This window comes from Hyperoodon ampullatus (assembly GCF_949752795.1).
Source record: "Hyperoodon ampullatus genome assembly, chromosome: 3".
NCBI classification, from domain to species: domain Eukaryota; kingdom Metazoa; phylum Chordata; class Mammalia; order Artiodactyla; family Ziphiidae; genus Hyperoodon; species Hyperoodon ampullatus.
In genome coordinates, this window is record NC_136916.1 from 89,225,826 (window position 1) to 89,239,859 (window position 14,034).

Here is a 14,034-nt window from a genome sequence, read left to right on the forward strand (position 1 = left end):
ACGTAGACACTTCAGCCCATAAATGAGTTTCCTTCTGCTTACTTTATAGATTCTATGGGAGACATTCATGAATTAATGTAGGAGATGAACTAGCATCCCTGGGAGTTGGATAGGGTTGCCCTCCTCACCTTCAGGCCACATGGCAATGTGCACTCATGGCAGGAGCCTGTGGGCAGGTAGGAGAACAGTAACTAAGAGGAGCAGGGAAGTGAGTTCAATGGCTATAGAACAATTTGAATGTTTGCTGTAAATAATGTAGCCTTTGTCCTTCTGGTATCTGCTGTTGCTGCCTGAGATTTTCAAATGGCTATTGTTCAGGTGCATGTTAGAGGAAAGAACAAAAATCAATAATATTTAAAAATCTTGAGGGCATTTTAGAGCGATTAAGAAGAAATCATTGAATAGAAGAGGAGGAGCAGCATCTCAGAACTGTGGAACATTTTAAAAATTACTGAAAAATCTCATTCTTGTCTTTCATAAGAATCTCATAAGACTTTCTTTTTTTAATAGATTTATTTAATTAATTTATTTATTTTTGGTTGTGTTGGGTCTTCGTTGCTGTGCGCGGGCTTTTCTCTAGTTGTGGCGAGTGGGGGCTACTCTTCATTGTGGTGCATGGGCTTCTTACTGCGGTGGCTTCTCCTGTTGCGGAGCACGAGATCTAGGCACGCGGGCTTCGGTAGTTGTGGCACGCAGGCTCAGTAGCTGTGGCGCATGGGCTTATCTGCTCCGCGGCATGTGGGATCTTCCCGGACCAGGGCTCGAACCCATGTCCCCTGCATTGGCAGGCGGATTCTCAACCACTGCGCCACCAGGAAAGCCCCAAGACTTATTTTTAAAATAGCACAAAACAAAGTTCATAATTTATAGGAGTAGTTGTCTTTACTATGCTACTGTAAGATGATCTCAAATATAAAGTTTTCTTTGGTTTTATATAATGTGGCTTACTTATAATTTAGTAACTTTGGAATGAGTGATAATTAGAATCAATGTGATGTTAGGTTAAGAAATTAAAATATGAAGCAATGAGTTCAGTGATCTCATCAGTTGTCCTGATTTAGGATTTGTACAAAGTACAGAGATTACAAAGGAGTAGGTTGTCCTTACCAGTGTGCTTTTTTTAAGGGATTGAAGAGATACTTAATGCAGTAGATTTCTGATGCCTTTGACTTATTTAGAATGGTAGACAATGACAGGGAAGGAATAAGACTGATATGCCCTATTATTCTTTCAGCCACACAATACTTTTATTTGCTCTTCCTCCCAACAGTGCTGTGCTTTCAGAGACCTTGGCGGTAATCAGTGCAAAGTTGCTAGCCTAGGAGAAAAGAGCCTGGGTTCTTGCTCCAGCTCTTCCATTGTCCTCCTTGACCTGGATAACCATGCCTATAATAGGGGGTAACAATGGCTGCTCAAAGCTGGCACGTGGTTGGTGTGAGTGTTAATATGATGATTTGGGTGACAGTGCTCTGAAAAGTATGAAGTGCCCTGTAAAAGCAAGGCATTCATTTTACTCAACAGCCATAGGACTGAGGTTAGCAATTGACAGTTTCTCTGTTTAAGCTCTACATATAATTATTTTGATCAGGATAAGAGTTTTCTTTGCATCTCAGCCCAGGTGCTTATTAGAAAGAGCAGTTCAAAAATAGTTTCCTAAGAAATGGCAAGTGGAAAGGAGATTGCTGGTTGTCCCCCCGGCATGCATACTATGTTTCTCCATTGTAGTTTGGGTGGGAATGACTCTATCCCCAGCATCAGACAGTCAATACAATTCTATTCCTTCTGCCAGACTGATTGGCCAGGGTGGGCACATAACCCAGGAAATCTTGGCCAGTAGGCACCTTGCATTTTACTGACCACAACAAGTGGCTCAGTGGCTTGGGTTGGTGCTACCTGAATGCAGCCAATGACCTGAGTTCAACAACTGGGGAAGAGACAAACTTTTTCTCCCACTGAACACAAATGAGCAAATATGTAGTTCTGGCTGCTATGGGCATTCATCTCGGTTTTATAAGCTAAATCAACTTTGACTGATGATTTCATAATATAAGGTAGAGTAGAGAGAATGAAGGAGAATTAGTCCTTAATTGTAAAATTAACCTTCTAGATCAAGCTTCACCTGAAAGCCAAAATACCCTTGGATTTTTCAGTTAAGTTTGATAATAATTTCCATTATTTAAGGCACTATGAGTTAAGTTTTCTTTTACTTGCAATTGAAGCATGCTAAGTGACACAGTAGGTTATAATGGGGCTGTATTTATCCATTTATTTTCTCTAAACTCTTACTGCTCCTTATCTATGTTTATCTTTGATTTCTTCATCCTAAGGCTCATCCCTGAGTTGGCCGTTTTCCATTCTCCTAGCTTGGTGATCCAAAGGTAGCTCAAGATTTCTATTTGATTCTTATTAAATCTGATCTTTCTTATAATTATTTTTTAATTGATTCTAGAATAGGTCAAGTATTACATACTACTAAATATAAGTGAGAATTAATTTAATTAAAAAATTAACTTATAGCTGCCCTGCCTTCCCCATCCTTGTTCCTCATAATAACAAAATTAAAAACATTTTTTGACTGCATAAAAATTTCCCCCTAAGTTCATATAAGATTTCTTCTCACAAATTAATGTATTTGTTGTTTTTGTGATCACACTAGTATCTTTCAACTAAATTATCTAGTTAATTGCTTCTAGTTTCTCTCTGATTTCTGTTTAAAGATTGCTGTTCTATTGGCCTATTACTTTTAATTCAGTCTATACAATAAAAAATGAAATTTAGCCACAAGAGCTTTTCAGTTTTCCCTGGCCCAATTATTTTCTCATTAACTTTGCTTTTGTACTCCCTTTCACCCTTGCTCTACCATATTTATAGATAATATTTTTATGATAGAATGTCTCCATCAAGACTTGCTCATGTTTTATGGGTAGTTGAAAGATCTATTAAAGTCAATTGAAGGACAGTTAACATTAGCCTCCAACATGGAAATCACTGACAAACTGTTTTCAACATTGTGTGAAAATAGTGACCAAGAAAGAACAGTGATCAGGAGATAGCTGTTAATGGTAGACAAGGGCTGCCTGACCAACAAGGCCCATGTGAAAGCTGAAGTTGAGACAGTGCTGTAAGCTTTGGGCCCTGGGCCTGGGGCTGCATCAGCCCAGAGGAAGAGTTCTCTTTCTCTTATTAAACCACTCAGAGGAGTTGCCTTTTAAAAATTATCACAAAGGTGCTAGGTTTGTTACCAGTGGCCATTTGTGAGATTTACTAAATGACCATTCTCTGTTCTCTAAAATTTACCTTCAAATATTGGAAAAGGCATTGCCAGCATTGGACATGTGGTTGTTTTATAAAGTAATATGGCATCAGTTATAGCTGAAGACTGAAGAGAGAAGGATGGCACTTCCAGCACACCTTTTCTTGGTGGTCTTTTGTCTTCACACCAGGGTACATTTACTGCAGTTATTCTAGTAAGAATGAACTTTTTTTCCTGCATCTTCCTCAAGACCTTGAAATATCACATTGAGAATCTCCACAATTGTGAAAACTAATTCATTATTTTTTTCCTGAGAAAGGGGAATAGATCTCTTCACTGCAGGATGTGGAGGATATGTAAGAAACACCAAATCAGAATGGTGTCTAAAGTCAAATTTAGATACCAGGACAAAAGCACAAATGCCTGGGTCCTTTGTTTCTTATGACTGTGCATAGAGTTTTCTCCTTCAGAAGAGGAAACCATGGAACAAAGGTCAGGGGTGGGAAGATGAAGAGTATCTAGCCTGTGATGGACACTCAAAGAAGGAAGAGGCATGGTTAGTAAAAGAGATACATCAGCATCCTCAGTGATAGGACAGAAAGGATGGTATGCAGCAGGTGACCATGGCAGCTGGGCAGAGACTAGCACAAAAGAGAGGGAAGGAAACAGGGACTTGGGTAGAGAAAACCATATTGATGGGTAAAGAGGCAAAGGATATAGAAACGAATTAATCAGCAAGCACAGACTGTCCTTAGCTGCTGATAAGACAAACAGCAAGAAGAATTCACTTACAAGAAGTAGGTGACTGATCTGTGCTCAGAATTGAGCCAGGGCTTATAGAAAATCCAAAGTCAGTAGGGGACACTGTGACTGTGCTCTAGACAACAGTAAATGGTCCTGTACTTGCAGAGCACTGGCAGGCTCTGGCCTGTTGCTAAGTGGCACATACTAGGGAATCACTGGACCTGCTGCATTATGAAAGAGAATGCGTTCCCACCAATTAGAGCTATAAGATGAGCCCGTTTGATCACATCACTGCAAAAGCCAAGAGGCAGCGACTTAGGAATTAAAATTCTTCAAGTGAAATGTGGAAGGCTACCAGAGGTTACCACATGACAGTTCACTTCATATCAGAATGTTAATTCCATTTACCAAGGAGGATGATAAATCTGTTTTTAATTTTTTTAACTGTTTATAACTGTAGAAATACAGGAATTAAAGGTATTAATGGTATATATGATGTAAGGAAATACTACATAGTAATAATCCAGGTTAACCCTGTCAATTATAGCTTTCTTATCACAGTTAAGATGTTTCATAAAGCTGTTTTAACTGACCCATAACATTGGAGGAATCATGAATACCCTCAAACTATATGAAGTTCGAGGTTGCCATTTGGTCAATAAGAATGCATCTTAAATCTGGATGATTTCCAGTTAGTTATTAAGCTCATCCGGGATAACAATGTATCAAAAGAAGGTAAGAGCAAAAAGGCTCAAGGAATATGGAATTGCAATCCATCAAGAACTGCAGGAGGAAGGAGAAATGATGGTCAACAGAAATGAGAAGAGGTCCAAGAGTCCAGCAAGGACCTAAGCCATACTGAGACCTTCGTGTCTCCCTCTACTCTAACCCTTGGAGACCCCATTCCACACCAAATCAAATGTATTAAACTGCATCTAGATGCAACAGTAAATATGATTTTGGACTGTAAACAATTGAAAATATTTTATAATTGCTAAGTCATTTCTCTAAGTACTTTAATTTATAATTGGCTGAGACTTTCAGACAGTCTTCTTACACCTCTGGGAACTCCTTTTAAGATCTACCTACAAATTGTTTTCAAATATCATGGACTTGACAAATTTAACAATCAATGAAGTTAAAACGATGTTGTTTTGAAGACATTTAAACAATTATTTCAATGTTTTTCATTTAAAAGTTTTGGAACCAATACATTTTCTTGCCAGGCTTCAGATAGTTTTAGAGGCCCCCTTTAGGGGCTCTCCTAGGCTTCCCATTCAGGATGCCCCACCAGTAATGTTAAATAATGAAAACTTACCCTGACTGCTCAGGTCAGAATTGTCTGAGCTTGTGCTTCCTGTTCCTCTTGCCACCATAGAAACCAATAACATGAAGGGCAATTCTAAAATGTTAACTAAATGGTGTTTCAACAATTCTTCCTCTCAAGCTCATCTTCACCTTAAAACCTTTTCCTTCCATTAGAACGTGACAGCTCTGTGTCATGATTATTTGAAATCCCTTTTTATTATATCCTATCAGGACTCACTGCAGTAAATCCATAACATTTTTACCTTCTAATAATTAACACAGAAGAGAAGGCGAGAGTACCACGAATAAACAATGGGTCTTGTTAAATGTTTCATACCTTTCTTTGTTTGGCTTAATGTTGATGTCACCAATAACATGGATGTCTGCAAATTTTATCCTAAATTTGCTCAGGAGGGAAGCCATTCTGAAAATATAAGAGAGAAACACTTCATCATTGCATATTTAGCTATTTTCAATCAAAGAGTTTGCTTTCATGTCTTATTTCAGCTTAGATTTTGGACAAAGGCTTTGGTTAGTGTTTGATTTTCATTACAGTACTTGATGAGTACAGATAAATGTGGACCAAGTTATTCCATTGAAGGCAAGGAGAAGTTTCTGTAGGTGCAGTCACTGGAAACAGCAAACCCAGCTCTGCATTCATGTTTCAGGGAAGATATTGTGGAGCTGTCCACTCTTCCTTATCATTTGGAAAAAAGAGAGCAAGTTCCAATACTTACTGACTATTATGGATAATTTTTATAGAGTTACAAACTACTGACAAACTAATAATTATTATATATTACATCATTATAGATTAAAGGTTTTTTTCCCCTAGAAACTGAAAATTTTGATATAATTTCAAAGTTACAAAAAAGTTACAAGAATAGTGCAAAGAAAGCTCAGATTCACCAGTTGTTTATATTTTGCCCCATTTGATCCGTCATTCTCTTTTTCTATCTACATCTGTCTGTCTATATATTTTTTGCTTGCTGGCTTTCTACCTCCTACCTATTTTCCATTTTAAAGTAAGTTGCAGATATCAGGCCCCTTTACCTGTAAATACTTCAGTGGGTATTTCCTAAGAACAAGGACATTCTCTTTTATAAACAGAGTACGGTTTTTGAAATCAGGAAATTTAACACTGATGCCCTACTACCATCTAATCCACCACCATTTTCAAATTTTATCACTTGTCCCAATAAGGTACTAGAGGCTTTAAGAAAATATAAATTATTGTAGACCTCATGTTAGTTTCCATTTTAGTATGACTCTGTTTACGAGGAATTAAATATTTATAATATCTCTCTAAGAGGGGGGAGAAAATGTGAAAAACTACTGAATAAGAGCCAGTCATTATTTTGTGATTTCTGGAAGGAGCAGTTCCAGGAAGGGCTAGGACTTAGGCATGTCATGAGGGACCAAATGCCGCCAAAGGTCATTCTCCAGATTTCCGCCAGAGACCTTTGGATGCACCGCACTCGGCATGCTTGTTGCTCTCACAACTACAGATCAACTCTCCATGGCTAAAGTAATAAGAAAGACACAGACTTACACCGTGGGACTTATTTATTTTTTTAATTAGAAGAGCTATCAACAGTCATCCATTTAAACACTTTCACGCTACAAGTGAAAAACTGGGGACCCAGATATGTGCAGTGACTGTTGCAAAGTCCTGCAGCTTGTTGGTGGCAGAGCTGTGGCTCGGACCAGATGTAGTCTCTCTGTTCTCTTCTAAGTGTGCTGTGCTAGAGTGACTGCTGTGAATTAACGGGTTTGAATCTCCCGGAAGAAACTATTGGACACAAATGCCTTCAGGCTCTTCCTTTCTTGGATGCATTTACAAGTCAGAATAAAATAAACATTATACAAGATAATGATACTCTCATTCAAGACTTGAGATGAGGCTTCTGTGCCAAATGCTTGTTGGAAGCATTTGTGGAAGGGGATAAAAGGACTGAAGACAATGATTAGAAAAATTACACAGATAATTTACTGACCAGAAACAAGTAAGCTTGAGGCCTATCGTGGTGACTTTGTCTTTAAATTTATTGTGCCTCAAAGATGCTTACAGTTCTTAAAATTAAAGCATTAAAACAGCAAACATCCAAACACAGGAGTCATAAATTACTTACGTAATTTTTTCTTCTTCAATGCGATTGATCTTCCCTCCGACATAGATTCTTAATTTACAGTCTTTCCATTTTTTTCTGAGAGTCAAGATATAGGGGATAAGGAGTGTTAACCCTAACAACAAAAAAAGAGTAGATTATGACAAAAGAATGAGCATATCCAACTGAAAGGAAATGAGTAGCTTCATATCTTTATTCTTTCCCACATTCATAGCTCCTACATAATTTAAATCTTTGGAGAACACAGAAATGTTATTCTTTAACTGATATCATTTCATATACGTTCCCATGCAGTTTGTTAAATTTATCAACATAGAAATTCTGCTCCCTAGTGTATATTCTGGAATTTTTTACCTCCATCATCAAACAACCACCAAACATCAATTGTGCCTTTTCCTTGCTTCTTTTTAAATTGGATGCTGGCTTCCACCAGTTTCTGGTTGATCTCCCCCACATGCATCGACTGGATTGTGTTAATGCTGCTGTCTGTAATGAAAGGGAAAGTAGTACATCCATTTGTCTTTTGAGGAAAGAAGCAAAATAACTTTCTAATAAATCTCTTCAGGAAAATAGAGGAAGGGTCATGAATTTGTGTTTTTTATACTTATGGGTAAATAGTGAGTCCTATTCTCCAGAAAAGGAGAGATAAAGGTCAAATTCCACAATAATTTAGATCACCTTCAATAGTTGAGAAAAACTTGATATTGATCTTATGATTACAGTTTTCATTATAAAGCAGCAGATTTTTTTTTCAGATCCTTAGTAATCTCTCTCAGAGCAGAATTATTATTTAGGCAGGTACCAATACTAAATTATCTGATACAAAAGCCAAAATATCCCGATTTTTCCAAATTTCAGGTATAACTCAACTTATATTTTCTGATGTACTTAAAAGTAGAACATGTGGTTATTGGTTTTCTAGAGATAAGCAGAAGAATCAGAAGTACTCCTTCACTAGACAGTTGTTCACTTGAGCGCAATTTTGGTGTAAATTCCATCAATGTCTGGATTATAAACGTTGCCAGGGACCATAAGCATCTTGACTCTCTATGGCCCTTTGGTCCTAATGTGGGCCTGGCTTACTCTTTTGTTTTCTCTTCAAGGAATCTGTGAATCTAAGGTAAAGCCATTTGAGCTATTTGAATCTCTGTGAATGAGATGAAAAAGCCAGGAAATATGATTAAAAACACCTTTTCTTGAGTTATAGTTAAGAGTGTACATAAAGTACTTAAAAAAAATTTTAATGCAATTTCCACCCTAACATGAACACAGCAAAAGTGTACCAGGGAACTAGGGCAGTGTTTGCTCAGAACCGTTGTTCCTGTTTCCCAGTAGGGGTTTCCTTCCTACTCCATATTATATTATTTCTCATTTCCACATCTTTGAAAGTTGTGACTTCATTGCTGTATTTCAAAGCGATGGTGTCAGCATAGTGCTTAGAGTAGAGCTGACAGCCTCTTCAGAGCTTCCTCTCTGATCTAAGAGGTTCTGAGGATGCTTTGTTCTGTCTTTGGTTGTTTTCATGTTTGGGCCTGTCGGTTCTGAAGCAATTATCTCATATTGTTTGTATCTCCCTAGGACCGCTAAGGGAGAAAATTAAATATCTTTACAAAACGGACCAAACTCTGCCCCCACTTATATGCAAATCAAAGCATCCAGAGGACCATGTATGAGTGCCTGGAGGCAGAGTGAGTCCTAACTCAGAAGAGTCGTCAGCTAACAAAGGCCTGGAGCAGTGAAGGGGCCTACTTCAGAGCTGTGTTTGAAAATTTAGGTGTTGGAAACAAAACATAACATAATCTTGCTTTTCTGAACAATGAGACATGTTGACTTTCAGAGGTGTATATTTTTGCCAAAAGTATTGCGATGCAGAAACAGCGTTCCAGAATAAATAAGTCCCACTTTCACTAATAAGGACCTTAATGCTTCCCTCCTCCCCATCAGCTAGAGAACAGTATGGGTTATGACTTCTGAATTTCCCATTGCTTTTCAGATTGTACCATTGCATAGTGCAGATTCAATGGATAGTTAATTCTTCTCGTGGGTACATGAAATAATTGAAAAGGAAAGAAGATAGTAGTTAGTATCCAGATGGTCTTATTCTAATATTTACACCCTGAAAGACCTGATGTAACTCCAACTTTAGATTCAAACACATCATTTTTCTAGAAAATGTCCTTTTAAGGGGACAGAGGCACAGTAGGTTCTCCCCTAGCCCATGGAATGTTCCTGGCACCCAAGGGTACCTCTAGTGTTTGAAGAAGGGAAATGTTTGGATTTCCTATAATTCTATGTAAATATATAAAAATGTTGTATTACAGGTTAAATTTAGTCCTTGGGTCACAGTAGGAAAATAAGCAAACAGAACCAAACCTTTTCCAGGGTAGGAGACAACCTCTTTGAAGGGCCTCTTTGAAAGGTTGGCTCTTATTAACCTAGACCAGCAGCTAAGTCTCAATTTGGATCTTGCTACTAGACTTGGAGACCCTGCCAGAGAAATGATCTTTCCTGGGCCTTACACCAGTAAATGACTTCAGTAACTATATAGGATTATTTGTGCATGAAAGAAAGAAATATTAACATTCTAATTTTCTACCAGCAGAGGTCGCTGTGGACCTCATTAAACTCAACCCCCAGTGTTTCTGGAAAGAAAGCAATTTTCAAAAAATCAGTTACTTGAATCACCTGTTTATTAAACTTATAACAAGGTCTCATTCTGTGGTCCTCCATTTCTGGGATGTATACTGAACATTCAGAGATAAGTGTACCATTCAGCCAAAATCTGCAGATAATTAGTGTCAATGAAGTTCCAAGTCCGGAATTCTGGTTTGTGATAGAGACGCATTTTTGAAATTAGAATTCTATCTGGATCCCTTATTTACCTGTACCAGTCGACTTTCAATCTCCTGAAATGTCTGCAAGGTGTGTATGAGGTGTGTGAGTGTAGATAAACCAGTTTGGGGGCTGGGTCACGAATTTCTATCCCCTTTACATCTTAACTAAGAATTTTCTATTTTATGACGTTCCATCTGCTTAAGCACTGTTTGACTCCCAAACCAAATATTATTTTAAAACAAAGTTTTTACAGTAAGATGGTACAAAGGGGTGAATGTTGTTGATAAATGACAATAGTTTCTACCATTTAGCCATACTATCTTCTCTTAAGGAAATATCTTTCAGTCCTTACCTACACTCAATGCCCCCAACGTCTTAGATGCTCACTACTGACCCCTATAGACACTCAAGTTGTGGCTCGTCTTGTAATCTTTCCTGTAAATTTTAAAGGCACTTACCTTTCTTGGGAGTTGGCTTAGTAATGTTCAGCTTGCCAGCTTTTTTAAACAAACCTCGGAGGCCTCCGCTTTCTCCTTCGCATTCATTATCTTTGATAGTGGCTTCCAAAGCCAGTCTCTCCTGTTCTAATTTCTCTAATTCATCTGATGAAAGAAGACAAAATCACTTACTCTGCTCAGAGCAGCAAAGTTTCTAGGAACAATCTTATTAACGATTTTAATATTAAAAATGGTGTCTGTGCAATTAAATGATTATACATAATATGGTTTTTCTGAATGATTATTAAAATAACGTATATCACTAAATTATATTCAGAAAGTAATGACTAGCTCAGAAAAATGACTATGTGTTGTTATAATACGTGAAGACACTGGGTTTTTTATGTGTGAGAGCAAAGGAGGCTATTTAATGCCATCTTTATTTACTACTGGCAACACAAAATACCAGATCCACTGTAATAAGATCTTGTACACTGAAAGCTACTGATTTACTGACCTAAGCTACTGGGCTAGATATTTTACAACTGGGAGTGACAAAAATTACAGAAGTATACTGGGTGTATATCAGGCACAGAGCAATGCCTCCTGAATTGAAACATAAAACTAGAGAACAAGAATTAAGGAAAGAGGGCCTCCCTGGTGGCGCAGTGGTTGAGGGTCCGCCTGCTGATGCAGGGGATACGGGTTCGTGCCCCGGTCTGGGAGGATCCCATATGCCGCGGAGCGGCTGGGCCCGTGAGCCATGGCCGCTGAGCCTGCGCATCCGGAGCCTGTGCTCCGCAGCGGGAGAGGCCACAACAGTGAGAGGCCCGCGTACCGCAAAAAAAAAAAAAAAAAAAAAAAAAAAAAAAAAAAAAAGAATTAAGGAAAGAGAACCATATCTAATAATAAACCCTGTGGGCTCCAAATACAAATTACAGTGAAAAATATCCACCACCAACAGTTCTTTCCAAGAAGCAAGATACTTTCTGGGGTGAGTGACCAAAGCAAAAGAAATAAAAGCTGAGGTTTCTGTGTGCCTGTCAGAGTCCACATTGCTAAAAAGGGCCTCATGACACTGGAGCCTGGAATAGGAGTCAAGCTGTGCAAAATGTCCTGTCCAGGGTTTAGACCTACTATCCAAGCTTTTATGTTGCGTTTAGCTGCCTTTTATCTTTTTGGATTCTGATTATGACGGAAAATTCCTAGCTGCTGTGTAATCATTGCATCCCTCTCTGACCTTAACCTGCATTGAATCAGGGTAAATAAGACTTTAAAGGCAATCATGTGGCTGTGTTAAAGAATGATGGGCATTCTTGCTTACAGTCGTAAGTTGGCACTCTTGTCAGATTCCCTCATCTTCTTGCCTACTAAAGACAGAGCCTTAGAAAATGAGCCGGGTTCCGAGGAAGAGAGTAGAAAACCTAGATTCAGTGTTACGAAACACCGGTAGGGCTACTGTAAATGCCAACCCTCGGAGCCTGTTGCCTTATCTATCTGGGAAGTGAAGCTATACAAACTCTAGATTTATCAATTTTGTACTAACTAAATCTGTCAGGACATTCACATCCCTAGATGGTGCTGTTATTCAGCTACACAGAATTGTCTGGCCCCTTTCCAGGTGCTAGCAATTAATCTTTTGCCAGTGGCATGAGATTTAAGGTCAAATCACCCATGTGATTTCCCCAAAGCTTCAAAGGTTCTCAAGACCAGCAAACAGCTATAGAAAAATCTAAGAAATCAGATAGATGGTATTAAAGCTTAGACAGGAGTTGCTTACCCCTGACTTTCAAAAGGTGAACACAAGCTGCATTGCACTGGGGGTCATAACCAATTACAGCTCTGTTCCTGGCTTTATGTGACATTGGGCAAGTCATTTACTTTTCCTATGCCTCTGATTTCCTATCTGTGAAATGGAAAATTGTAACCCTTCACCTTTCCCACCCTCCTAGCTTTGCAAAAAGAATGAACAGCTCCTGAACAGTGCTTTGTTGCTCCTTAGAGAACAAAGCAATGAGTGCATTTCTATAGGCAGTGTATTGATGCAACTTCTGGAAATCGGCTTAGTCATGCAAAGCAAATCAAGTATTTTGAGAAGGCTGGGAGTTATTTTAGAATTTAATATTTATTGTACACTCTTGGGTGCCAGGGACTGTGCTGCATATTATTCATTCCCAAACAACTCTGAGAAAGTTACTATTATTATCCTCATTTTGTAGATGAAGAAACTGAGGCTCAGAAAGTTTAAGTAATTTGTCTGATGTCACCCAGCAAATAACAGGGTTCCAGTGCAAAGAAGTCTGCTTGACTCCAAGTTCTGTATGCTCTCCTCTCTGAAGACCTTCCGCTGTTGGCTTATTGCTATTATTTCAGAGTTGTTTTTATTAACCTCCAACTCTTTATCCTCAGATAAACCTAAACACTCAGGCACATGGTGTAATGCCAAGTTAATTCCCCAAAACTATGGTCCCCTCAAAATTGTCATTTTAAAGAGAAGACTCTAAGGATATGGGTACATATGACAGGCTGCCCCAGAAAAGCATCATCACTGTCCTGGGTGATGGGTCACTAGCTATTACCCATTCTGTGGGTTGTTGCAGGGGTCAGCTATGGGGTAACCTGTTCTTTGCAGTCATCTGGAAGGCACGTATTTGTGAGCTGCTTTGGGGGCAACTGCAAGGGTTACACTGGGGAGGGGGTTCTTTTACTTTTCTTTTTGCAGCAGGCTCCGGCATACCCTGTGATTAGCCACTACTTGCCATGTTCTTTGTCCTCTAATTTGGACAAAGGAGGAAAAATAAATAAATCCTCCTTTGTAAGGAGTCAGCTGGCTGAGTGAACCGGGAGCTGCTCCAATAATTTGCTCCAAGGTATGTACAAAGCCTGTCCTGGACAGAGCAAACTGCAAAATCCCAGGCCTGAGAGACAGAACTAGACTTTGTGTGAATGAGTCAGATTCAGCAGTTCCCTCAAAGACGACAGAGACAGAGGGTGGCAGAGTCAATTCTAAAGGCTAAAATCTGCCTGCTTGGACATCTTGGATTTTCAGATCCACACAGTGGTATGACCACTCACAGTGATTTTGCAAATTCTTATTAAAGTTAATTCTTAATTATTCACTTTGTAGGTGATCTAAGGGCTCCTTCTGTGCACTCCCTCCTTTTCTCTTTTCAGTGCTAGGTAGAAATGACATTTTGATTATCTATTCTCCTGAATTATCTATCTGGCCTACTGTTTGCCTCTGTTTGCATGCGAAATCATGAGTAGACTTTGTCCAAACATTTCTTTCAACTGGAGTACTGGCTAGCTGACTTGCAAAAGTGTACCA

The 14,034-nt window shown here is 38.8% G+C and overlaps 1 protein-coding gene and 1 long non-coding RNA gene across 4 annotated transcripts in view; one reads left to right on the plus strand and one right to left on the minus strand.

Annotated features, from left to right (window-relative positions):
• Positions 1-14,034, plus strand: part of LOC307050002 — an 84,361-nt gene that overhangs the window by 31,037 nt on the left and 39,290 nt on the right. The window lies entirely within an intron of this gene.
• The window catches only part of SLC12A1 (solute carrier family 12 member 1), a gene marked incomplete at both ends in the record, with an annotated part of 90,466 nt that overhangs the window by 3,043 nt on the left and 73,389 nt on the right, over positions 1-14,034 (minus strand). For all 3 annotated transcript variants that reach the window (XM_079699738.1, XM_079699737.1, XM_079699739.1), the window contains 4 exons: positions 5,643-5,729; positions 7,438-7,549; positions 7,789-7,920; positions 10,728-10,871. In XM_079699738.1, the coding sequence (XP_079555864.1) occupies positions 5,643-5,729; positions 7,438-7,549; positions 7,789-7,920; positions 10,728-10,871 (475 nt within the window). The remainder of the gene's footprint in view (positions 1-5,642; positions 5,730-7,437; positions 7,550-7,788; positions 7,921-10,727; positions 10,872-14,034) is intronic.